Genomic DNA, 26,036 nt, shown 5'->3' with positions numbered 1-26,036 from the left:
TGTTCTTCTTTTACAACCAATGCCCTCTTCATTCAGATTCTGCACCAGTTTCTCTTATGAGAATATAACAGTAAGCCTTAAGCTACCAGAGTGTTGTCACAGCAAAGGCATAATTGCTGGCTGTAGAATGCAGCAGCCACCCCTTGTGAAAACTTCCAGGCCAAGCCAGGAGGTGAGATGCAATGTGTCCACCAGAACTTTGGCTGAAATTCCAGTAAGTGTGAGGACAGAACTTCCCTCCTCTCTCATTGCCTTTGCCGTGTCTTACATCCACTGCAGCGCTCTGCAGCTCCTCCTTCTCCCTCTGTGGTCCCATTTAATCTTTGGCCCATCTAGCACTGTTACTCACATACAGTTCTTCAGGTGACACATATGGCATGGGTGCATGTATAGCTTTTTTTCCCCTGTGCTGTGCAGGTAAGTGTGCTTACAGACCAGGTGGAGGCCCAAGGAGAAAAAATTCGGGATCTGGAGTTCTGTCTAGAGGAGCACAGAGAGAAACTGAATGCCACGGAAGAGATGCTGCAGCAGGTATTTCACAGCCCCATATCTGTCTTGCTTGTCTGTCTTTGTTCCGTCTTAATGAGCCAGGTTTTGCTTTGGTGAGAGCAGTGCACTTCAAGGTGTTGCACCCTTTGGTGTCTCTTAACCAAGTGATAATTTTCTACTCTATTTACTTTAAAGTCTTTGTGCTTAGTGATGTCAGTGCTGCTTTGCACTGTAGGAGTCTGATTCTCCTTACTTGAGCCTTTCCTCAACTTCAAAAGAACTTCAGAGAGATTTGGATTGAAGCCTCTGGCAAGATGGGTGGATTCCCCTCAAAGCTCCTTGCTTCCCAGAGCAACTGTGATGACAGACAAGGGTTTTTTCCCTCATCTTGGCAGCTAACCCATGGTAATACACCCATGATCTCGGATGCATCCTAGGTGTCTAGGGGTCTGTCAGATGGGTAACAGCTCTGCCCAGGGCTTTGGATAGTGCAAGGCAGTGGAGGGTGATGCTTTGCTCCATCAAAGAGGCCTTTAGCCATAGAAGTAAATTACTGATTTCTTTCCCTTGGATGAATAATTCTGTTCTCTTTTTATCTCAAATCAGGAGCTTTTAAGCAGAACAACCCTTGAAACTCAGAAACTGGATCTTATGACAGAGATTTCCACTCTGAAGTTAAAGCTTACATCTGTAGAGAAGGATAGACTGGACTATGAGGACAGGTTCAGAGACACCGAGGTAAGTAAAACCCAACTGAATAAATCATGGAAGCTCTGTGTGGCTTCACATTACTTGAAAAATGGAAACCTTCTGGGGAATTTTCTTCTTCTTTTAAGAGAGGAACTCATCTTGAAGGTTAAAACATGTATCTCTCTTAAAAATAGGAAGTATCTATCCTCTTTGGTAAACTCTTGGTTCTACAGACAAAGCTTTCCAAAACCCGGTTTTGATTCTTGCTGTCACATCTTGAGAGGGATGACATTTAGGAAGGATTTAAATAAAATCCTGAACCTACTGCACTGTCCTGTCCCAACCTGAAACTGTCATCTTCTTACTTACTAAGGCATCCAAGGCAAATGACTGAACCTATTGCAAGTACAAAGAGCACACACATGCAAAGAAGCAGCACACTAAAATGTCTAACTTCTGGTTTCAGTGACAAAGAGAAGGAGGAGGTGACTCAGTGTGAGGACAGTCTGGAGCTGCAGTTCAAACCCAAAGAAGCCCAGGACTGAGATACCAGCAGTTACTTACGTCTGCTTGGCTTCAAGTCCAGTGGCATACAGTGCTAGGAAGAGCTGGCAACTAATAAATCTTCTCCTATATAAGCAGCCCAAACTATAAATTGGTTGACATCAATGCCTTTGAGGAGGGAAGATATCTGCAGTGAGCAAGGCACTTTCAGAACAGGATTCTACACATCTCCATTTGTAAACACTATGTGAACTGGGGCTACTCAGTCTTGAGAAGACTGAGAGGGGATCATACTAAAGTCTACAAATATCTGAGGGGTAGGTGTCAGAATGTAGGTGCCAGGCTCTTCTTCTTGGTGCTCCCTGAGAGTACAAGGAAGAGCAGCTACAAGCTAGAGCACAGGAGGTTCCACCTCAGCACAAGACACACTTGATTATGGTGAGGGTGATGGAGCCCTGGAATAGGCTGCCCAGGGAGATTGTGGAGTTTCCTTCTCTGGAGACTTCCAAAACCTGCCTGGATGTGTTCCTGTACAGCCTGCCCTAGGTAATCCTGCTTTGTCAGGGGATTTGAACTCCATCTCTGGAGATCCCTTCCAACCCATAACTAACATTCTCATGCCAATGTCTGATCACACTGTCTGTGAAAAAATTATTCCTAATATCCAGTCTAAACCTCCCCTGGTGCAGCTTGAGGCCATTCTCTCTTGTTCTATCACTATTCACCTGTGAGAAGAGACCAGCACCAACCTCTCCACAAGTTCTTGCAAGTAGCTGTAGACAGCTCTCCCCTCAGCCTCCTCTTTATCACACTAACCATCCCCAGCTCCTTCAGTCACTCCTCATCAGATTAATTCTCCAGGCCCTTCCCCAGCTTCACTGCCCTCCTCTGCACTTGCTCCAGCACCTCCACATCCCTCTTGTAATGAGGTGCCTAAAACTGAACTCCATACTCGAGGTGTGGCCTCAGCAGAGTAGAGTCCAAGGGGACAATCACCTCCTCACTCCTGCTGGATGCAGCATTTCTAATCCCAGACAGGATACCACTGGCTTTTTTTTTGCCACCTGGGCACAGTGCTGGCTCACAGTCAGCTGCTTGCCCATTAGAACCCCCAGAATTAGGTTGTTTAGTGTGATAGAAATTATTGTGTTGTTGCTTCTTTGTTTTAGTATTTTAGAGCTGTACAAAGGCTTAGGCTTAGACAGCTAAAGGGATAATATGTCTTAATTTCCATTTTCTTTGTTGGACAAATGAATGGCTAATTAGTTGTAAGGGTCTCAGCAATGCAAAAATCTCTTGGCAGGTATTTTGGAGGCAGTACTGGCTCAGAATTGCACGCTATTTTATTCAGTGTTGATCCAATTCTGTTCCTGTTTAAATTAGTGGATTATTAGTGACTTATTTCAGCAGAGCTAAGTCTTTAAAAAGGAATACTTAAAACCCTGTACTGTAAAACACATGATGGTATTTACACTCAGTGTTCAAAATGGAAAAATGCATCACATCCAAATTGAGTAAGAAAGAACCACATATTGCTTCTGCTTTTAATTAGGGAAAAGGAAGGGGAAAGAAAAAAACCACAACCACCACCATCTTAAAACAACTTTTGTGGAGCTACTCTCTCCTGCAGATTTTCCATTCACATTTAATCCTTCATAGTGCCCATTCTTTACTTGTGTCTGTCATTGTCACCCTGCAATTCCAGCCCGGTAGGTTTGTTGTAATCACCATTCTGTCTCTACATACAGATGCTTCACTAGATCTGTAGGCTTTTTCCCTTTGTGCTCTGGGACTTCACTGTCTAGATGCTCACCAGTAGCTAGGTTTTTCAAAGCTAATTGTTTAGTTAATAGAGATGTGTAGTTCTTTAAATCATTCCAGTCTTTCTGCTTTCTCAGGAGACACCAGTATTATTTTCTTAAGGAGCACAGGAGGGCTGAGTTGGGCTGAGTTTATATAAGAAAATATCCTATGAGGGAGTTTATTTAGGGAGGAGTCCATAACTAGACCTGGTCTTTGAAGTAACACCCAGAAGCTAAACTGGCTCACTCATGGGGAATCCTTCATAATTTAAATAACATCAGTCTCCTTTGTGCAGTTGAATTTCTGAGTGCTGCAAAGCCACAAATGCAGTACATAGGATCACAGGATGTTAGGGGTTGGAAGGGACCTCCGTATGTCATCCAGTCCAACCCCCCTGCCAAAGCAGGACCAGACAATCTAGCTCAGGTCGCACAGGAAGACATCCAGACGGTGCGTGAAAGTCTCCAGAGAAGGAGACTCCACAACCTCCCTGGGCAGCCTGTGCCAGTGCTCTGTGACCCTTTCAGTAAAGAAGTTCTTCCCCATATTGAGATGGAACTTCCTGTCTTGTAGTTCATACCCATTACTGCTTGTCCTATCACAGAGTGCAACTGAGAGGAGTTTGTCCCCTCCCTCTTGGCCCCCAGCCCTCATCTATCTATAAATATTGATTAGATCCCCTCTAAGTCTTCTCTTCAGCAGAACAAAAAAGCCCCAGGTCCCTCAGCCTCTCCTCACAGGACACTGCTTCAGTCCCTTCATCATCTTCGTAGCCCTCTGATGGACTCTTTTGAGTAGATCCCTGTCCCTCTTGAACTGGGGAGCCCCAAACTGAATGCAGTATTCCAGGTGAGGTCTCACTAGGGCTGAGTAGAAAGGGAGGAGAACTTCCCTTGATCTGCTGGCCACACTCCTCTTAACACACACCAGGCTCTCTGACCCTCAAAGGTTAAAGTTATCATTGGTTTTTTGTGTGCTTCCCTAGTTCTGCTATAAAGAACTCAAGTAGCATGGATGAGGAAGGAGGAGGCTTTGGCAAAAAGAAGTCTGTATGTCCTAACCTGTCAGGTCCATTCATGGATCCATGCAAGAAACAGCATAGAGGAATCACCTGGCTCTGAATGAGGAGAAGACCATTTCATGGCTCTTTCCTGTTCTGCAGGTTTTTAAGACAGTAACATGTTATGCCTGGGGCAGGTGTTTGAACCCATTTATGGGTGCCCAAAGAGGAGGTATATTAAATGCAAGCAAAGCAGATGCCGTACACTAGCCACCATGTAGGTTTCTGTCTCATTCACCCAGGTCAGCCAGAGAACTTGGTAGGTTTTTGGTCTGGTCTCAGAACCTGATGAACCTGTATAACACCTTGAGTGCCATGCAGACATGCACACCTGAAGCATCACACTGATCCCAAAAGTACTTCAGCTCATAAGCAATTACAGTGGTTGGCACCTTCTGGTTTGTTTTGCTCAGTGGCAGTATTTCAAGTGAAAACACAGACTGCAATTTAACATATAAAAAGTAACCTGTTTTATTACATAGGTACTTAGATATAAAATCTCAGTAATAAAAAGGAAAGATAAACAAACAGCAATGCACCAGATCATGGCTGCCAAGTGATACAGTGACTAAGAAAAGGATACATCACCAATTACCAACTCAGAACAGAAAGTCTGCACTTCAGTTGGGTAGCCCCTCAGCACCTGACCCTTGGAGATCTTAAGTGACTGGGAAAGTCTCACATGGTGTGCCCCACCCATAGGTGAAGCTTCAGGAGTCTGTCTGAGAACCTCAGGGTTTTTTTAGTAAGTAACAGACATCTCTTTGCTGGATCTGCTGGAGGAGGTCCAGCAGGGGGCTACAAGGATGATTAGGGGACTGGAGCACTGCTACTGAAGAGAGGCTGAGGGACCTGGGGCTTTTTAGTGTGGAAAAGAGAAGAGTAAGAGGGGATTTAATAAACGTTTATAGATATCTGAGGGCTGGGGGTCAGGAGGCATGAGACAGGCTCTGCTCACTTGCTGCCTGTGATAGGACATGGAGCAGTGGATATAAACTACAACACAGGAGGTTCCCCCTCAACACAAGGGGGAACTTCTTTACCATAAGGGTCACAGAACACTGGTTTGCCTTGTTTACTGATTTTCTGGTTTTGTTTTTCCCCTCAATCAGGATTTGGTCCAGGAAATAAATGAACTGCGGTTGAGAGTTGGAGAAATGGACAATGAGAGACTCCTATATGAAAAAAAACTGAAAACTACCAAAGTAAGTGAGACTGAGGAGTAGCAGCAGAGGTGGCTGTAAAAGAGGCTTTAGGAGTTTGGTCTTCTTTCCCTAGTTCTTGCCTGCACCCTGCAAAATCCCAAGGCTTGAGAATTTCATAGTACTCACTTAGCAACAAAGGGTTATTTCCAAACTGCAGGCTGAGGTTTTTAGATCTTGAAAGTGATTTTTATGAAGGATAAACTAGAATTAATTTGATTGGAAAAGACCCTTAGGATCACTGAGTCCAACCATCAACCCAGCACCACCATGCCCACTAAACCATGTCAGGAAGTGCCAGGTCTATCTGTTTTTCGAACACCTCCAGGGATGACGGCTCCATCCGCTCCCTTGGCAGGCTGCTCCAAGGCCACACCACTCTTTCAGTAAATAAGTTTTTGCCAGTCTCCAATCTTAAACTCCCCTGGTGTGTGATCTTAGGCCATTTCCTCTTGTCATGCCACCAGTTACAAGGGAGAAGACTCCTTTCAGAGAGTTATAGAGAGAGCTTAACCGTGCTGCTGGCTGTTAACAGGAATTTATTACCTGTTTAGACCCTTGTTTCACAAATGTGTCTAGAAACAACCGTTGCAGTACCTGAGGTGTGTTTCAATAGGCCAGACCAAAGCTGAGCATTTCTTTTCTCTTACAATGTGCTGGAAATGAGCCACTTCAGAAGAGAAAGCATTCAGCTAAGTAATTCTAGCAGCCTATTTCTATGTCTAACTGCTCTTTGCCATTTAGCCTTGTCTCTTTTCTATCTTTAGTTTTCTCTCACTCCTCTGTCTCTGTTACCAGTCTTTAATGGCCAAACTTTCTAGTATGAAAATCAAAGTGGGTCAGATGCAGTATGAAAAGCAGCGGATGGAGCAGAAAAGCCAAATGTTAAAGGTGTAGTAGTCTCTGGGTAACACTGGGCTTGTTTTTCAGTCCTTCATGTTTTATGCCATCTCACATTGTGCTGTCGTGCTCTGTTACTCATTAATTGCTGTGTGTCGGCATGCAGTGTGCCCTTGCCTGTGAGATGTGTAAAGCTCTCTATGCAGCTATTCCTTGTGAACAGCTTTTCTACTGGATGGGTTAAAAATCATCTTCCCTTGGAATGGGGATGGCCTTTCCTGTAGCTTCTGTGTGTTATTAAAACAGAATTTTCCTTAGCTTCATAGAGAAAATGTATCCATGAGAGCTAGCTAGAAAATAGTGACCTTTTTTTTTGCCTTGTCCCCTCTCACACATGCAAATGTACATATTGTGCTTCGAATTCAGGGCAAGAAATACACATCAAAACCCATATGCAGCTTTAGTTGCCCACAGGTAGGTAAAACAGCAGCTTCTCCAGTGACAGAGATGTATCTTGTTTTGGAGAAGCGTGGGTCTTAAATCTCCTCAAAATCAGTATCAAGTTAGAGCACTGGAAGATTGTGTTGCCCAACCGCTCTTCTGGAAGAAGATTTGATTTCTTGGCAGTTTAAACTTTGATCTGTTTCTTAATGGCACTTTAGAGCAAACAGGGACCAATTTCAGGAAAATCTGTAGTCTATTGCCCATAGTTTGGATCACAGAACTCATTAGGTATTTATAGAATCATAGAATGGTTTAGGTTGGAAGGGACCTCAAAGCTCATCCAGTTGCAACCCCCTTGCCATAGGCAGGGACACCTCTCACTAGAACAGGTCACTTAAGGCCTCATCCAACCTGGCCTTGAACATCTCCAGGGAGGGAGCAGCCACAGCCTCCCTGGGCAACCTGTGCCAGTGTCTCACCACCCTCACTGCAAAAAACTTCTTCTTAACATCCATTTTAAATCTCCCCTCTTCCAATTTAAATCCATTACTCCTTGTCCTGTCATTACAAGACCTTGTCAGTAGTCCCTCCCCAGCCTTACTGTAGTCCCCCTTCATATACTGGAAGGCCACTGCAAGGTTTGCTCAAAGCCTTCTCTTCTCCAGGCTGAAGAGCCTCAACTCTCATAGCCTGTCCTTATAGCAGAGCTGCTTCAGACCTCTGATCATCTTTGTGGCCTCCTCTGGACTGGTTCCAACAGTTCTATGTCCTTCTTGTGTTGGGGGCTCCAGAACTATACACAGTACTCCAGGTGGGGTCTCAGGAGAGCAGAGTAAAGGGCTATTTTGAGGGAAGCTCAGGAATTTTACTTAAGCCACAGTATTCTAGCTTGGTTCTTCCTTTAGAGATTGAAAACTTGAGTTTGAAGCTGTAAATGCTAAAAATATAGGTCTTGACTGGTTTCTTTTAACAAACTGAATAAATGGAATTGTACACTGAGGGTCCTATCTTGATGAGACTGTTGCACAAGATATCCTTGGACATCCTGGGTAGGATTTGACTCAGATCGTTAAAAACTTAAATGCATGGATCCTTGCCAGTCACTTGCGAGTGCAGATGGTTAGATCTAAGTTAAAATCCGACAGCATTTATCTATACACCCCAACTCCCCCAAATACCATCTGTCTTCTTCCCATGAACCTCAGCTCTAAGCTTCCTTTCCTAACGCTCGCTCAGCAAACCCAGACTTTGGCAGAGGTACCACATTTTCATTAGAGCTGCTTTCCAGTATGTGTTTATGTGCTCGATGGTGTCATGAGTGACTTTTCTGTGGTAGAAGCAGTGATTATTCCTGAAACTGTCCTCATCCTGCTGTAAGCACAGTTCAATAACTGTCCAGCTTTGAACCTGCAGAATGCCCTACAAATAACAAAAGAAGTGGTTGTAAACTTCAGTGTTCAGCTTCCTCACTTGCACTTTTTCTGTCTCTGTAAGATTAAATAGAAGAAACTTACCTCTTTAATTTTTTGTTCTGGCTTTAGTCTTTCTTTTTAAATTTAGATGTAAAATCTCCTAATTATATATAAGACTGACAATTAGACCCTGTGCCCCCTGTTTTTCTTCCATTATGTGGTCTGTTGTGATGTTCAGAGTCAGTCTGGTGGGCTTACTTTCAGACAGTGTAACTGTCAGGGGACCTTTGGTCATTTCCACCACTTGAGGATCCATCCACTGTGCTTTGTGGGAGACTTTTGGCAACATCTCAGATGTGTGGAAGCTGTCACTGAGTGATTCTTTGTCTGTTGCAGGATGAGCTAACAGCATTGAAAGAGAAGCTAGAGCAGAAGGAAGCTGAGGTTAAAAGGTTGCAAGAAAAATTGGTTTGCAAGCTGAAAGGAGAAGGGGTTGAAATACTTGACAAAGGTAAGAAGTAAGGCTCTCTGTCAACTCATCTGTGAGCATATTTGCATAAATGGTTGTACAGATAATAACAGATCAAAGCCTCCATTCTCATACACTTTTTGTCTTTGGGTTTACTACTTCATATACGTTCAGTGAGCATTCATGATGCAACTGCTGAACCTCCTGCCATAGCAAGTTCTTGATCAACATTACAGTATCCTAAGTAATCCCTAGTTAGCTCTTGACATAGCTTGCATGGTGCCTCAAAAGGTAGTTTATATTGACAAAGAAATCCTAAAGATCATTTCAGGAAGTGTCCCCAGAAGATGGTATTGAGATGAGAACTTTCTGTGCAGGTATCTGTACTGGGCTTTGCTTGTACCCTCCTTATTGGTCCAGTCCTTACTGGTAAGGAAAGGAAACATATGTAAGTTTTCTGCCCTGTTAGCTGGATTGTACATTCTGAACAAACATGCATACATTGCTACTTAGCTGGGTTTTGCCAGTAGAGGATTAAAGAGTAATCTCTTGGCAGAGTTGAAGAAGATATCCTCAAGATAGGTAGCTGTGGGTGAGAGTAGTCATCCAAAACATCATCACTGGGGGAGTGCAGGTTGAAACGGTGGACTGCTTGCTCCTGCAATAAATAATACACGAGGAATGGTTGAGTCCTTAAGTAGCCATATTGTCTTAAAAGTTATTTGGTATGGTAACCCTCATGCTAATTTCAAACCCAATGGATTTTCCTGCACAGATGAAAATTGTAAAAAGAAGCTGAAAGATAAAAGTAAGGTTGCTGCTGTCTTTCCACAAGCATATGCGTTTCAGAAGTGCTTTCCAGAAGAGCTTTCTGCATGCGTTTGCAAAACTGCTTTAACAAATGTTGTTGGCTTGCATCATCTGTAACTCTTAGTTACACATAGAGTAAAATTTGAGACTAAGGGTGGGTATTGGAATGCTAAGTTTTCTGAAGGAAAGCTGATAGACAAAGGATGATTTGCTCTCATGGAGACTCACAGAACAGTTGCCGCTCAATGAAATGTGGTCACGCTCCACTAAACCAGATTTTCAGTTAGCATAACTCAGTGCAAATCATTGGAGCTGGATCAGTTCCTCTTTCTAAGTATTTTTCATCTAAGAAAGCCAGCCAGGATGCTTATTTTCTTGTGTTTCATTAAGGAGGAAAATGTTCTCCCTGCTCCGTCTTCTGTTAAAAACTTAATCACAGAGTGTCAGGGGCTGGAAGGGACCTCCAAAGCTCAGCCAGTCCAACTCCCCTGCCAGAGCAGGATCACCTAAAGCAGATCAGACAGGAACACATCCAGGCAGCTTTTGAATATCTTCAGAGAGGGAGACTCCACAAGCCCACGGAGAGGCCTACTTCAGTGTAAAGTGTAAAAAAAAAAGAAGGTAAAATGCATTTCGAATCACAGAATCAGTCAGGGTTGGAAGGCACCACAAGGATCATCTAGTTTCAGCCCCCCTGCCATGGGCAGGGACACTCTACCCCAGATCAGGCTGGCCACAGCCTCATCCAGCCTGGCCTTAAACACCTCCAGGGATGAGGCATCAATTACCTCCCTGGGCAACCCATTCCAGCCTCTTACCACTCTCACTCTGGCACCTTCCTCCTCATGTCCAGGCTGAACCTACCCACCTGCTCCATTTGAATGCAGCCACCTTACTACCTTGGTAATGAAACTGAAAGTTTTACTTTGTTTATGTTTGTTTTTAGCAAAGGTGGAAATTATTTCCATTCTTTCTGACATTTTAGTCCAGAACACCCCCAAAAATCTAACCTTACTAAAACATAGGTGTTTTCATGTATTTGTACTCCTTTGTAAGTAAGGGTTATAGATGAAGCACAGAACACTGTTGTCTCTGTGAGGGACCTTTTCCAAGTCCAAACTACAATACATATTCTAGCATGACTGCTCATCACAGCAAACATTTGTATCATTGCATTGTGCTCTCCTCATTTCTCTACCCACCCTGAACTAAGACTAAGCATCACTGCACAAAGCTTCCTTCATCATATCCATTAATGCTGTTGCTTTGTATAGTGGGGTTTTGAGATGCCATTTGGGCTGTTTGCTGGCTGTTGTCATGAGGATGTATTTTGTTGCATTTTGTATTTTGGACCTTTTGTTTTGCTCTTACTTGATTGTTTGAAAGGTGGAAATGGTAACATTCAAGCAGTAGGTTTACTCCTGACTTTTCCATTTTCCTAAGGCTGTAAGGAAATTTCCTGACCTTCATAATTTCCTTGATAGAAATGTCAGAAAATAGGTTTTGGAACAAAGAGGACTTTCTATGTATTTCCACTCAAAATAGAGTTCAAGTGGCTAATGTTTTGGTTTCTAATTTGTAAATTTACTTTTGTATATCACCAGATATCTTCTTGTTTGTTTTTTTTTTTGTCTTACTTTCTTCCACTGATGTTTAAATTGACTCAGAGAACTGTATTATGTTTTTAGATCTAGAGATACAGAAAATGAAGAAGGCAGTAGAATCTCTAATGGCAGCAAATGAAGAAAAGGTAGCAATTTTTTTTTCAGTAATCATTCATCACATTAAATCTAAGGAACTCTTCATATATGAACATGTCACAATTCAGCTAAAAAAATCAAATTTTTAGGAATCACAGGATCATAGAATTGGCAGCATTGGATGGCACCTCATGTGTCATCTAGTTCTACCCCTCTTGCCATGGGCAGGGACACCTCACACTAGATCAGATTGCCCAAATCCCCCTTAAAAACTTCCAGGGATGAGGCTTCCACCACCTCCCTGGGCAACCTGTTCCAACCTCTCATCACCCCCATGGTGAAGAACTTCTTCCTAACATCCAATTTGAATCTCCCTCCTCTAACTTGGATCCATCCCCCCAAGTCCTGTCACTGTCCAACACCCTAGAAAGTCCCTCACCAGCTTTCTTATAGGCCCCCTTCTTCAGATATGAACTGGAGTAATTCACTCTAGTTAGAGGCACTGAGGGGACTATGACTGGGCATTATGAGCTCTGTGGCATGCACAGAGTGTCCTTATACTGTTGTGTCATTCAATTCAGTGCAGCTGCAGTTGACACCATCTTCTGAAAAGGTGAAGAGCTTCATACAAGTGCCATGAAATCCCACAGGCTGCGTTTCCCAAAGGGCTTTCTCTGAAGTATGAATTGTTTCCATGTATGGTTTTGCACATTCCTGTGCATGTGCATTTTGTAGGATGTTTTCTTTTGATCACCAAAGCCCTAAATCCTTTGATTGCTGCTTCCTTTGAACGTGTGGAATGAATTATGCTCTACCTTTTGACTGCATAAGGGAGCTGAAGTCCACTTTCAAGGCTGGACAGTTCTGATGATTAAGTAGATGGTGGTTTTCGTTAAACACAGGTTTTGATGTTTCGAAGCCTCTCAGAGTTCTGGGCCCTGTCCCTATCCATGCTTCCAGTTTCTTTTAGTCTCACGAAGAGTTAAACTGAAGAATATGTAGCATTTCTATTTCTTATGTTTTTAATTTGCTGGAAGAAGGAAGCACAGTCAACACTTTCCTTTCTTCTAGGATCAGAAGATAGAAGAGCTGCGGCAATCTCTGAATAGGTACAAGAAAGTGCAAGACATGGTGATATCGGCTCAAGGTAAAAAAGGTACTGTACAATCACAAAAACTGTCCTTATTTCAAGTCTAGGTGCATCATAGTAGTGTTAAATCAGCTCTCTCTGGAGGTATCTCTTGGGTAGAGCAAGAGCCTTTTAGTTCAGGCAGCTGCACATTTGGGTGCTATCTCCTTTACCATCTGGTAAGAGTAATGGTTATTATCACGTTGCTTATTTGCCCCTTGTAAAAGTAGTTTGAATGTGATGATGTCTCAGGCTCACTTCATAACCCCCTGAACTGCCTTTCATTGCTGGCTGCTATGAGAGCTAAGATTTGCGGTTCTTGGGAAGAGGTTGGTAGCTGAGGAGAGCAGTGACTGAGCATGTGCCTCGAGTGGGTCATAAAGTGTGCAGAAGTAAAGCCAACAAGTTTCCATCTTCTCTTCCTTCAGGCAAGGAAAGTGACGGTGAAGAGTACTTGAATTCAGGGTCTGTTTCCACAGTTTTATTGGACACACCAAGTTTGACTGACCCAGAGAAAAGCCAATCCCCAGCCCCAGTAACATCATCTCCACTCCATGATGAGTTTAACACAAATGTTCATGAAGAGGTATCTTTTTTTTCCCTTCTCATTGCTTGTGCCTGATTCATATAACAAATGTCAGAACTGACATTTCTAGAAAGGTTGTTTCCTGGGTTATGCAGTTTAGTAGTAATGTCTCATATACTTTGAAGAATGTAGAGAAAGCTTCTAAGGCTTTTCATTGCAGTTCAGTTTAACTTTCCTTTCTTAAACATCAGATGGGATCTCAGGAGTCAGCAAATAGCTGTGTTTGCCATGAGGATGAGTCTAATGTACTTTTCTATAAACAAAGAAATTATGCTTGGTATGAAATGTAGGTCTTTTGGGAGCTGCATTTGATTTGTCAGAAAATAGAAGTAAATGTGTTGGACTTAACATACCCTGTCCTATGTAAAAGGATGTAATCATCATTACATCCATTCAGTTAAACGATCAGTAGGTTGTGGTCCAGCCTGTGATTTTTACAGTCACATTTTCCAGTAATCACAGAATCACAGAAACATTCAAGTTGGAAAAGACCCTCAGGATCACCAAGTCCAACCATTAGCCCTACTCTGCAAGGTGCACCCTAAACTATATCCCCAAGCACCACATCCAGATGACTTTTAAACACATCCAGTGTTGGTCACTCAGCTGTCTCCCTGGGCAGCCCATTCCAATGCCTGACCACTCTTGCTGGGAAAAAGTGTTTCCTAATGTCCAGTGTAAACCCACCCAGTCACAGCTTGAGGCTGTTCCCTCTTGTTCTATCATTAATGACTTATGAGAAGAGACCAGTAGCAGCCTCTCCACAACATCCCTTCAGGAGGTCTCCCCACAGCCTCCTCTTCCTTAAACTAACCATCCCCAGCTCCTTCAGTCACTCCTCATAAGATTTAGTCTCCAGGCCCTTCCCCAGCTTCCTTGCCTTCCTCTGCACTGGCTTCAGCACCTCCACATCTCTCTTGTAATGAAGTGCCCAAAACTGAACACAGCACTTCAGCTGTGGCCTCACCAGAGCAGAGTCCAAGGACACAATCTCATCCCTGCTCCTGCTGGACACAGCATTTCTAATCCCAGCCAGAATGCCGGTGGCTTTCTTGACCACCTGGGCAGACTGCTGGCTCATATTCAGCTGCTTATTGGTTACAACTGCCAGTTCCCTTTCTGCCAGCAGCTTTCCAGCCACACTGCCCCAGGCCTGTAGCACTGTTTGGGATTGTGGCCCAGGAGCAGGACCTGGCATTTGGCATTGTTGAAGCGCATACTATTAACACTGCCTCAGTCTCAAGTTGTGCCGGGTGAGGTGTGGGCTGGATGTTAGGAGGAAGTTCTTCACAGAGAGAGTGACTGGCATTGGAATGGGCTGCCCAGGGAGGTGGTGGAGTCACCATCCCTGGAGGCATTCAAAGAAAGACTGGATGAGGCACTTAGTGCTATGATCTAGTTGATTGGACAGGGCTGGGTGCTAGGTTGGAGTGGATGATCTTGGAGGTCTCTTCCAACCTGGTTCATTCTATGTCAAAGCAAGGATTCAACTTACTTTACTAAACAGCATGAGCACACTATGGAGAAAATTAAAAGTTTAGCATCTTTTTTAATGTTCTAAGTGGCTGAGGACAGGAGTAAACCTGAAAAGTGAACTTAATCATCATGGTGTCTGTGTAGAAATAGACTTAGCAGGCAGCTTTAGGAAAGTTGTGAGATTTTGGTCTGTGCTGTAGCACAATTATTCATGTTTTCTCTTTGGTGCAGCCTTTCAAGTACTAAATCACTGTCTGCACAAGGAAAGTTAGAAAATTACTTAAAAATCTTAGTTCAGATCCTTCTTCTCCTACTTCTTTTTTCATTTATGACTGATTAATTTCAGCTCAAATCAGTGCAATGTGTTATTTATTGTCTTTAGAATTCCCTACAGATCCACACCAGTATTTTACAGATTTCAATCCCTTCTTTTTCATCAACATCCAAGAGCTCAGAAACTGCTGCTGAGAAAATGAGAACACAACCGAGGCCAGATCCTGCAAGTGAAATGAGGTATTGTTGCTTCCATGTATTTTTCAGTTGTAAAGCCAATATTCTGTGGTGTTTAATGAGAGTGGGGGTGCTGGTGAATGATAAGCTCAACATGAGCCAGCAGTGTGCACTTGCAGCCTGAAGGGCCAACCAGATCCTGGGCTGCATCAGGAGAAATGTGGCCAGCAGGTTAAGGGAGGTGATTCTCCCCCTCTACTTCACTCTGCTGAGACCCCACCTGGAGTACTGCATCCAGTTCTGGAGCCCCTATTACAAGAGGGATGTGGAGATGCTGGAGCATGTCCAGAGAAGGGCCATGAGGATGCTCAGAGGGCTGGAGCAGCTCTGCTATGAGGACAGACTGAAAGAGTTGGGGCTGTTCAGTCTGGAGAAGAGGAGGCTCCCAGGTGACCTTGTGGCCTTCCAGTGCTATACTTTATTCAGCTCAAGTCATCACCAGCAGGGATTTCATCTGTGCTGTCATCAAAGCAAGCACTAAACTGTAACAGAATGCTTTATGCTGGAGGTGACTCACAGAGAGCCACTGACCTGCACTGCTCAGTGCTGCTGCACACTCTGCACATGCTGTAACTTCTGCCTTTATTTAAGATGAATACTGCATTGTTGTCATCAACTTGCTGTCAAATTGTCTGTCCTGAGGCTTTTCAGCTCAGAAGTGTCCTCTATCTTTTATGAGACTTGCCACTGGAGAAGGGAAAATTTACCATGTGTTAGTACTATATAAGGAGAAGTGAAACCAGACTTAAAGCAGGCTGAACTGATGGGATCCTATTCTTTTGTTTGTTTTTACAGTGAAGGAAGATCAACAGGTTCCTCTCCAGAAAGTCACCTGCCTGACAGTCCAGTGTAAGTATCATAATCAAAAGTGCTTAGGAAATTTATTTGTATGTGATTGTTGACTTGAAGCCCTCCCCAGCACACATACACTCCTATCACTATATTACATACCACATGAATATGTTGGCTAATTCTTGCCAAGACAAGTGTGAGGCTCAGCAGCTGTATTTATTTTGAGTGACTTAGTGCTATGAGAATATTCCCAAAGACTAATTCTCTGCCCCTTATTATGCTGATACTAAAATACAGAACGTTGCAAATGTCAGTGAAGTGACTCTTAATTTATACCTGGCTGTGAGAAAGCCTCTTTTCATCCAGACTTAAGTGTCCCAGACTGTAAAGCCCACCAGAATCATAGAGTCACAGAATGTCAGGGGCTGGAAGGGACCTCGAAAGAGCATCCAATACAACCCTCCTGCCAGAGCAGGATGACCTAGGATCACACAGGAACACATCCAGGTGGGTTTTGAATATCTCCAGAAAGGGAGACTCCACAGCCCTCCTGGGCAGCCTGTTCCAGGGCTCTGTCACCCTCGCAGGGAAAAAAATCCTCCTCACATTTCCATGGAACTTCCTGTGCCTCAACTTCCACCCATTGCCCCTTGTCCTGTCATTGGGCATCACCAAGCAAAGCCTGGCTCCATCCTCTTGGCACTCACCCTTTACATATTTATAAACATGAAAGAGGTCACCCCTCAGGCTCCTCTTCTCCAAGCTCCGTCCAGTTAGAGCCCTGCTGCCTCTCTCTGTTGCTGTCGTTCAGCTGCCGCTTCGAAAGGCAGAAGTCGGAGGATAACTGGTCTGAAATGGAAAATAGAACTGAAAATAAAGTGCTAAATCACACATGTAACTTAATATGTTTGGTTTCTTTAAGGATGAGGTTAGTCAGAAGCCTGTTGCTCAGAATGCTGTTTTGATAGCTTTGGTTTATATGGCTTCATTTGCCTGTGTAAACTCTTGTGGGAAGACTACCTAGCTTGCCGTGGGACAGGGAGGCAAGTTGATTTAGTAGCTTTGGGACCAATGTCATTTACAATCAGCAGTTGTTTGTGTTAAATGAAAATCTGTGAAGCTGGCCTGGCAAAGAGCTGAAGGAGGGAGTCCTGTGAACATAAGACAGCCCTGTTTTGACTGAATCTGATGAGGCAGGGCTCAAATAACATAAACACTCAACTTCAAAGCAGATTTGAAGTGCTGGGTGCCTGGGCAAAGACCTTTGCCTATTTAAATGCAATTCTAATGTTCAAGTTGACACCCCTCAACATGCTAATGAGGAAAATTAAGTACATGCTAAACATATATGACTGTGTTAGTCAGCTTTCCTCCCAAACCATGCTGAACATCACCTAGAAATCAGGGACAGCCTAGGCTAAGACATAAAACTTACAAAAGGGACATCTCTCATCACACACGGGAGGCACTGCTTACAGCAGCATGGCCAGCAGCAGGGAGGGAAAGACAGAGACAAGGACAGACTGTGCTCCTTTTCTGTCACCCAAGACAGGGACACTTTCTTGGTGAGAATTGCACCTTCAGTATATGGCTTAATTTTTGCTGCATTTCTGTTCTGCATTAGAGCTATTGCAAAGGTTTGCCAGATGCCACCCAGCATTTATCAACCTGAGATCATCTTGCAGTTACTGCATCTGTCACCAGCAATCCCCAACCTGTTGCATCTGTTGCTTTGAACTATTAAACCATTTGATTGTTGTAACTTTGAGTTGTGTCAGAGCAAGTCCTCATTGGAGGTCTTAAAATAGAGGCAAATGTTGATTTTGCCAGCTAAGAGTCCTGGACTTTGTGACAAGGAGGGATCTTACCGTTAATGTAACACTTCTGCTTGTGCTTCTAAAAATGCACATTAGGAAGTCAAAGATTTCCCAAGGTAATCATGTCATGGAAGCAGCAGCAGCAGCAAGTGTGATACAGAGGTTCTTACTGTATCTCATGAAAGCTGTGTGGACTCTGATAGTGCATTTGTTGCCGTAATTCAAAATGTCTTTGCTTTAGTAATCTCATGATGTATTACAACTCCTTATTTAAAGCTTATTCCTTAGAGTGTGTTTAAGCAAATGTAACTCCAGTAACTTGGCTTGTTTTTTGTGTTGTTATTTCAGAACTTCTTCACTGCAGAAATCCAGCAGTCTGAGCAGCTTGAGAAAAGAGACATCTGAAGCGGTGGGTTTGGTCTCTTCTGTCCTCCCATCCCCTTAGAAACAGAGGTGATATTTCTGGTGTGGCATTGACCCTGTGGAAAATCTGTTGCTGCCTTCTGAGAAATTCTGAGTCAGAGTAGGGCTTCTCATGCCATGTGTTAAGAGTGGTCACATACACGTGACTTCTTCCAGATTTTCTTACCCGAGACTCTTCATGCTATGTTTTCCCTCAGATGAAGTGGCTTTGGTGGTTGGTTTTTGGCTTTTTTGGTTGATATGCATTTCTGATACAATACAAGACAGTTAATCCCCACTACCACTTCCTACCTGTCTTTAAGGCGAGTAGTTTTTGAAGGATGTGTAATTAATACATCATAAAACACAGTCTGGAGTGTCTCTGTGTTGTAGGTGATGGGGAATAAAACACTGAGCCTTTGGATGTCTGCTGATAGCTGTGGGTTACATCTCTCTTGAAGTGACCAAAAGCAGCTAACCTCTAACAATATCATCCCATCAGGGCAATTCCTCTGCTCTTTTTTGACAGCCTAAACTCCTCAAAGTGCCTGAGCTCTCTCTCATAGCTGTTGAGCTATGCCTTAAAGCTCAAGATATGATTCTATGGACAGGACAGAAAATGTAACCAGAGTTTGATGATGAGAGCTAGAGTTCATGGGTTAGGGGCTATTTTGGGTTTATTTGGATGGCCAAGGAGTAGAAGGTGTGGATGTTGTATCTATTTGGTGTCTATGCTTTTAGGTTCCTGCTTTGGATCCCTTCAACTAGCCATTCCCATTAGTGTCGCTACAGATTGCATGTCACTAATGTACAGAGCTCATCCTTTACAAAGTAAACCAAAGCAACTGTGTTTTCATGGCAGCTCACTGACTTCAAAGAGAGCATGGATTGGTGTGTTAAGTGTAGCTCTGAAGAGATTGTGTTCAGGGAAAGGAAAATTAGACAAGGTTATTTCAATCAGAATTAATAAACTCAGGGTAACCTTAATGAATAGACTCCTGACTAAAGTCCATGACTTTAAAAATCTCCTTCTTCATCTTTCCCAAACAGGACAGAGACTCTGCACAGAAGACAACAGAGGTAGCGTGTGTGTGTGTGTGTGTGTGTGTAATTCAGGCCTGTACATGAAAGAACAAAGACAGTGAGCAGGTGTTGAAAGGCTCTGTTCTGTGAAACTGTGGCATGCAGTCCAGAAGGGGAATAGCAAACCTGCAGCACGGAGTATATGATGGTTGTCTGCATCACCTCAGTGCAAGGCTTTTAGCGTCTTGCACGTTCTTGTCTTCTCACACACGGATCGGAGCCCTGGAGCAGGCCGCACAGAGATGTTGTGGAGTCTCCTCTGGACACTTTGGAAACCCACCTGGATGCATTCCTGTGCAAACTATTCTAGGGGATCCTGCCTTGACAGGGGGATTGGGCTTGATGATCTCTGGAGGTCCCTTCTAATCCCTGACATTCTGTGATAGTGATGACTACCTTTAGGAGTAAGAATTTCCTGGGTGTGGAAACCTCTTCCAGTCTTGGAAGATATGGAATGGACACTTACTAAGTCATACAGCTAAGATGATTGTCTAGTGGTAGAGAAGGCTTTTCTCTGGAGGTCCCTTCCAGCCTCTAACGTTCTGTGATTCTGTGATTTTTCTATCAGTCTGGTTGAGCATTAGGCTGCCACCTAAGCTAATGTTTCCTATATGTATTCTATCACTAAATAATGAGTAAAGCTAACCATTAAGTGTTACACTGACTCTGTTCATTACCTTTGCCTCTTAAAAACCCTTTGGCTTTCCACTTTGTTTTCTCTGAGTAGCACCTGTGGTCCAAAAAAAGACTTCCCCTTGGAGAACAGTCACATTATTGTACCATATGGCCATAGTTTGAATGCAACAGTTGTTAGCTCTAGGAAAATTGGGCAAAATGACATAGCTCAGATGTAGAGTGAATGCTCTGTCACTTCAGCAAAGGCCAAAGGATCACTCTGTTTCCTCCTTCTTTAAGGAGATAGTGAAACAATGAGCAAGATTAAGAGTACTGCTTCATATTGGTTGACTGGCTTGTCTGATGTCTGTTTGGGCACATACAGTCCCAGCTTGATAGTGAATTTCCTTACAGCTTTGGCAGCAGACATAGTCAATTAATCCATTCATTTTGGAATAACAGAACAGTGATAGATAAAAAAAAGCTGTCTGACACTTAGCAGAGAACCAATATACTATGAAGGCCTCTGTGCTCTCTCTTTGTTTCCCACTACAACTACAGTTACCAGTGAGGGAGAGCTGGAAAAGTTCAGAGAATTCCAGGAATGTGGTTTTTACCTTTTCCATCCATACCTGTAAGCCAGCCCTGAAGAAACTGAGTAACATCTTGAGAAAGACATGTTACTCTTAGAAGGCAGTGGCAGTAGTCCTGGGTCCTGCACTTACTCAAATGAAGACCTTGTTTATGTTTTTCTTTATGGCTTTTACATTCTGATTTCTTGTAGTAACAAATCACAGAATGATCTGGGTTGAAGGAACCTCCAAAGCTCATCCAGTCCAGTCCCTTCTGCAGTCAGCAGGGACATCCTCAACTAAATCAGGTTGCCCAGAGCTGTGTTGAGAGTCACCTTGAATATCTCCAGGGATGAGGCCCTAACCACCTCCCTGGGCAACCTGTCCCAGTGTTCCACTGCACTCATGGTAAAGAGCTTGTTCCTTACATCCAGTCTAAATGAGGGCTCTTCAGATGATCTATCAGTGGTCACTTGGCAGTCTCTTCCAAAAGACCTTTTGTAATTACCCAATAATGAATCTGTTTCCCTAATTTGAGCAGGTTAAACCTCCTGTGGAAGGTAATTTTGCAACTCTCCCTCCGAAGTCTCCTTCTCATGGTGGCGCAGGCGATGAGGACAGTTTTGGTACCCGTAAAGCCAGATCTTCGTTTGGAAGAGGCTTCTTTAAGATCAAAAATAACAAGAGGACTGCAAGTGCCCCAAATCTGGGTAGGTACCATGCACCTGCAAGCAGACTGTGTCGTTTGAAAGGTCTTAACAACATCTATAACTGTCTTAATAAGCAGGAAGGACAGCCTTAGTCTCATTGTCACCTGGTGGCACTTTTCTCAGTAGAATGTTTGGGAAGTATCAAACAGCAACAATAAAACTCCCAAACAACAAAAAACCAAGCCCCTAAAACCCATCAAACCCCAGAAGAGGCCTTTTACTCATGTAATGGAGTGTTTGGTCTGTTTCAGCTTCTGCTGTGCTCTTCCCTGGGACCTTGTAATGGATTGCTGCTGTTTTGAAATGCTAGTTGTCTGGTGGTAGTTAACATGTGGGCTTTTTGTTCCCCTAGCTCCATCCTCAGGTTGTCTTTCATAGCATTTTTCAGATGTACAGAAACGAGCCAGTGGCACTCAGGCTTTCTATCTGTGTGCATCTGAACAGCCTTGCAAAGGAGGTGGTGACAGCAGGAACAGGATTCACAAGTAATTCAACCTCATGTTGATTTTTGAATCAGTAATGGAGAGGGAGTTTTTGGTATTATAATTTGATTAGATTTGCATATGACAAAGGCATAAACAAAATGTTCTGCTTAATGCAGAAGTCACTACTGCCACCAACTGAAATCCTAGTTCCATTCCCTGCTCTCCTTTGGAAGTCCTTCCTCTATCTCAGTTCAAGCATCAAGTGAATCTGTGCATCAGATCTACTGCAGTCGTTTAAAGTTTTTGGCATGCACAAGATTTTGGAATTTAGCTTAATTTTTCAGAAGCCTGAAGGGGGATAGCTTCTACTTCTTTCAGCAAGAGTCTCCTCTTAAGACAATTTTACACTTTTGTTCAAAAGAGCATTCCCACCCATTTGTTATACACTGCCCATGTTTGCCTGTGACATACAGCACAGGAATGTGCTGCCTTACTTGGAACAGGTGTGCAGTTGAGTACACTTGTGGCTCTCATAAGGAACTGGAAGATGTGCCATCTAGATCAAGGTGAACGTGTGAGTTATTTATGCTGTCCAGATTTCAGTGCTTCCATCTGTAAAGCTGATGTCTACGTACTTGTCAACTCACTGGAGCCTGTGTTGAGTCACCTGCCCAACGTGTTGGGGAGCAAGTGACCTCCCTGACACCCTGACTGTGGTGGTGTTTACTCTCCCCATCACCGAGTTGTGCTGCATTTCTTGGTGTTGTGAGAGGGAGATGAACAGTGAATTGGTCATCCCAATCTCTGTGTGAATTCAGTATTGCATGTGGTGCATGTCTCATGTACCTGCCTCCCTTTGTCTTGTGTTTTGCTGATGTAAATTTTGACCTGTGTTTTACCTTGTCCCTTTGCGTGTTCTCTTCCATTGTGCTGCGTGTTGGTTTTGTGCGTTGTGTGGATATCTGAAGATCGCAGTCGAAGTGCAAGTGCACCTACCTTAGGTATAGTAATCCTGCATGTCTGCCTGTACCAGTGCTGTACTGTGACTGCTGCTAACAGCTGGTTATGGCCGTACACTTACCAAACAAGAACTAGACACCAGAGCTCTTCACTGAAACTTGCCCATCACCCAAGAGGAGTTTCATGTAACATCTGCCCCCTGCTAGCAAACAGCTGCACTATTGCTCAGTAACTGCTGCAGATGAGAGATGCTGGGTTCCTTTGCAGAGACCTTTGCTGTACCTTTTGAGCAGAATTACCCACAGACCAAGGTAGCAGGTGTGAATCAGAGATGTTTAAATACCACACATGCCTTTATGCTGTCATCTCTTCTGGAGTGCCTGGAACTGCTTAAAGGGTGGCTGATTATAAGCCAGCAGTGTGCCTAGGCAGCCAACAGTATCCTGGCTTGTAGCAGCAATAGTGTGACAAGCAGGACCAGGGACAGGGTATTTTCCCCCTGTACTTAGTTGGCAGACCACACCTTGAGTACTGGGTTCAGGTTTGAGGCCTTCACTACAAGAAAGACACTGAGATGCTGGGCATGTCCAGAGAAGGGCAACAAAGCTGGCGAAGGGTCTGGAGAACAGGGTTGGTGAGTTGCAGTTGAAGGAACTAGGGAGACCTTCTTGAAATCTACAACTCCTTGAAAGGAGGTTGGAGTAAGGTGGATGTTGATCTCTTCTTCCTAGTAATAAGTGATAGGTCTCTTCCAACCTTGGTGATACTGTAACAAGAGGAACTTGGCTTCAAGTTACACCATGAGCAATTTAAGTTAGTTATTAGAAGAAACTTCTTCACTAAAAAGATTCTCATACACTGGAATAAACTCCCTAGGGTGGTGTTTAAATCCCCATTCCTGCAGGTGCTTAAATGAGGCAGAGAGGTGGTGCTGAGTGACATTAGTTTAGCACCAGACTTGGTTGGACTTGATGATCTTAAAGGTCTTTTCCAACCAAAATGATTCCATGATTTTATGAAGCAGGGAATGAGGTGTGTTTCCCAGGCATTCACTTAGGGGAAATCTTGGGGGAGAAATTAGATATCTCCTTTTCTAAGACGTGATAATTATGTAGTAAATGAATGAGAAATAAGTGAGGCAGATGGGGATGGAGGCAGTCACACAAGTAAAAAACAGTCTTATGATGTGGGAATTCCCTGGGTGGCTTTGCAAGAGGCCAGGTAAGACCTACAGGATTCTGCTTTAGCAGGCAGAGTGATGTCAGTCAGGGTGATTGTACAGTCACCCTGTGTGCCCCTCACAGAAGAAGAGACAAAGTCCTTTGCCCCCCTCTGTTCCCCATATGGTCCCCTGAACTTAACTGTTCTACGTGGCTATGACAGTGCATGAGAGGGAGTGAGGTACGAGAAGCAAACTTTGCAATACCCGCAAATCTCCGCTACTAATGCACCCTACCTTGTCCTGCTGTTAAAATGTGTTATTTGTTTGGTTTTTTTCCTAAGCTAGCACTTTCCTTACACAAATAGACCAAAAACCACAAATGCAAAAGCCTGGTTTGACATTAGTGCTGACTCTTACCAGTGGGAGCCTCATATTTAATATGGCCAACCAGAGTGCCCAGAAACAATTCTTTATGTGACCTTGTTGCATCACTACAAGGTTTAATGCCTAAAGCATTGGTGGAAGATGGATCAGGTTCAAATGTGTTCTGGCTGACTCATCAAATCTTAGCCCAGCAAAAAGATACACTGGGGAAGACTGCAGTTTGTCACTCTTTGTGCCAGGTTGTGGCAACCACAGTGTTAACTCTATGACTCAAAGGCTGAGTGTGCTCTACCTTGATACCTGTAGCTTACTGGTTTGTGTTTTGGTTTGTTTCTTTTCTGGAAGTCTGAGAGTCTCTTTGAAAAATAAACAGTGGTCATCTAGTTACATATCCACGTGAAAAGCTCATGGGATCACAGAATTGTTTCTTTCAAATCATTGGGTCAAACCAGATGGGTTAAGTGGTTACAGATCTGAGTGTCAGCCTGCTGCAAGGCTGCCTTGACACGGCTGCTTCCTCTGAACAAGCTCACGCTGTCACTGTTGCCCAGCTAGTAAACGGCATAAACTCCATCTGGTAGTTTTGTTCAACTATCTGGCACTTGCTGGCACATCTCTGCTTATGTAGCCTAGTAGATGCTGCAATCCTTGTAGCTTTCTTTTTAAATGATCTTACAATGATTTTCTCCTTTGTTAGTTTAGCTTTTTTGTGAACACTTCCTTTTGGGTACAGGACTCCTTCGGTTGGTCGTCATAGAAAACCTCAGCTATGGATGAAGACGTAATGCTTTTGGAGTAGGTGGTAATGTGCAGGGATGCTTTATGCATCACTCAGGAGATCTGGTTCAGACAGAGCTTAAACTCCATGGTGTTTCTCTGCAGAGGAACGAAATATTCCACAGTTTGAAGAAGTGAGGGGGAAAGGGCGCTCCTCCTTCTGGGACAGGAGCTGTTTGTTGCAGGAATTTCTTGGATGGGGAACTTTCAGAAGATTGCAGGTTTTTAGGAATGATGCCTGCACGGAAATGTTTTATTTTGCTGTGCTTTGGAGGCTCCTGGTTTGGTTCCCTGCAGTGGCACTTCACTGTCTCTGAGTAACCATGTGCCTTGGCTGTGTCTTTGAAAAGATTCCTTGAGGAAGAAGATTTAATTCACAGATTTGATTCAGGAGGTGCTTTTTGTCCATCCTGAATATAAGGCACTTAACTGCTGCAGAGCATTGCCTTGGAGTGTTCCCAGTCAGACCCATGAGGGAGGAACATATACTGTGTCTCCTGTATTTTCCCATCCTTCTTTGCCCCATTTCCTTAACGTGGTGGCTTTCAATTATTTTAGCAGGAATTGGTCCTCAGTTCAGGAGTGTATCCATACTGTCCTGCAAAAATGGCTTTTGATGAGACTTTTGTTTTCTGATAGCTGAAACAGAGAAGGGATCTGCAGACCACTTGGATCTGGCAGGCTTGCCCCCTCGCCCAAAAGAAATGGATGGTCTACAGATGATGCCACCTTCTCTGGATTCAAAGAAAAAGGCCAGAGGGATCAAGAAGTTATTTGGAAGGTCAGTGGAAGATGATAAATTACCATTCTCCAAAGCTGGGGCTTATACAGCTTCTCTTTTTCACATCCAACGTGTGGCTCCATGGTTTACTGTCTCAAGAGAAAGAGCCTGTGTGGCATTTGAGGGAGCTAACAGTAGGTGGGTGGCAGGTAGAGAAAGAGCTACAAACCCTGTAGGAGATCTTAGTTGCAGTAATAACAGCATCCCAACGGCTTTCTTCCTTTAAACTAGGCTTAAAAGAAGTCAGTCTACCACCTTCAACCCTGATGACTTGTCTGAGACAGAGTTCAAAAGAGGAGGGACAAGAGCAACTGCTGGGCCACGCCTGGGCTGGTCTCGAGATCTGGGGCAGTCTCACAGGTAAGACAAGTGATGCAAAGTGTTTGCCTTCTCAGCAGCTGAGCTTGAGAAGGAGCTCCCTAGAGGAAGTGC

General features: G+C 43.8%; 1 protein-coding gene across 11 annotated transcripts in view; it reads left to right on the top strand.

Moving 5' to 3' along the window:
- Window positions 1-26,036, top strand: part of PPFIBP1 (PPFIA binding protein 1) — a 104,500-nt gene that overhangs the window by 64,066 nt on the left and 14,398 nt on the right. For 4 of the 11 annotated variants that reach the window (XM_064165784.1, XM_064165785.1, XM_064165786.1 and 1 more), the window contains 17 exons: window positions 418-531; window positions 1,096-1,227; window positions 5,659-5,751; window positions 6,547-6,639; window positions 8,841-8,955; window positions 9,689-9,721; window positions 11,412-11,473; window positions 12,495-12,579; window positions 12,981-13,138; window positions 14,997-15,127; window positions 15,920-15,973; window positions 18,082-18,142; window positions 19,186-19,215; window positions 20,947-21,115; window positions 22,509-22,541; window positions 25,463-25,604; window positions 25,836-25,964. In XM_064165784.1, the coding sequence (XP_064021854.1) occupies window positions 418-531; window positions 1,096-1,227; window positions 5,659-5,751; window positions 6,547-6,639; window positions 8,841-8,955; window positions 9,689-9,721; window positions 11,412-11,473; window positions 12,495-12,579; window positions 12,981-13,138; window positions 14,997-15,127; window positions 15,920-15,973; window positions 18,082-18,142; window positions 19,186-19,215; window positions 20,947-21,115; window positions 22,509-22,541; window positions 25,463-25,604; window positions 25,836-25,964 (1,634 nt within the window). The remainder of the gene's footprint in view (window positions 1-417; window positions 532-1,095; window positions 1,228-5,658; window positions 5,752-6,546; window positions 6,640-8,840; window positions 8,956-9,688; window positions 9,722-11,411; window positions 11,474-12,494; window positions 12,580-12,980; window positions 13,139-14,996; window positions 15,128-15,919; window positions 15,974-18,081; window positions 18,143-19,185; window positions 19,216-20,946; window positions 21,116-22,508; window positions 22,542-25,462; window positions 25,605-25,835; window positions 25,965-26,036) is intronic. The other 7 variants (XM_064165789.1, XM_064165790.1, XM_064165788.1 and 4 more) reach the window with 7 other exon arrangements.

This window comes from Pogoniulus pusillus, chromosome 27 (genome assembly GCF_015220805.1).
Source record: "Pogoniulus pusillus isolate bPogPus1 chromosome 27, bPogPus1.pri, whole genome shotgun sequence".
NCBI lineage: Eukaryota > Metazoa > Chordata > Aves > Piciformes > Lybiidae > Pogoniulus > Pogoniulus pusillus.
This window is presented reverse-complemented; position numbering and strand designations above follow the sequence as displayed.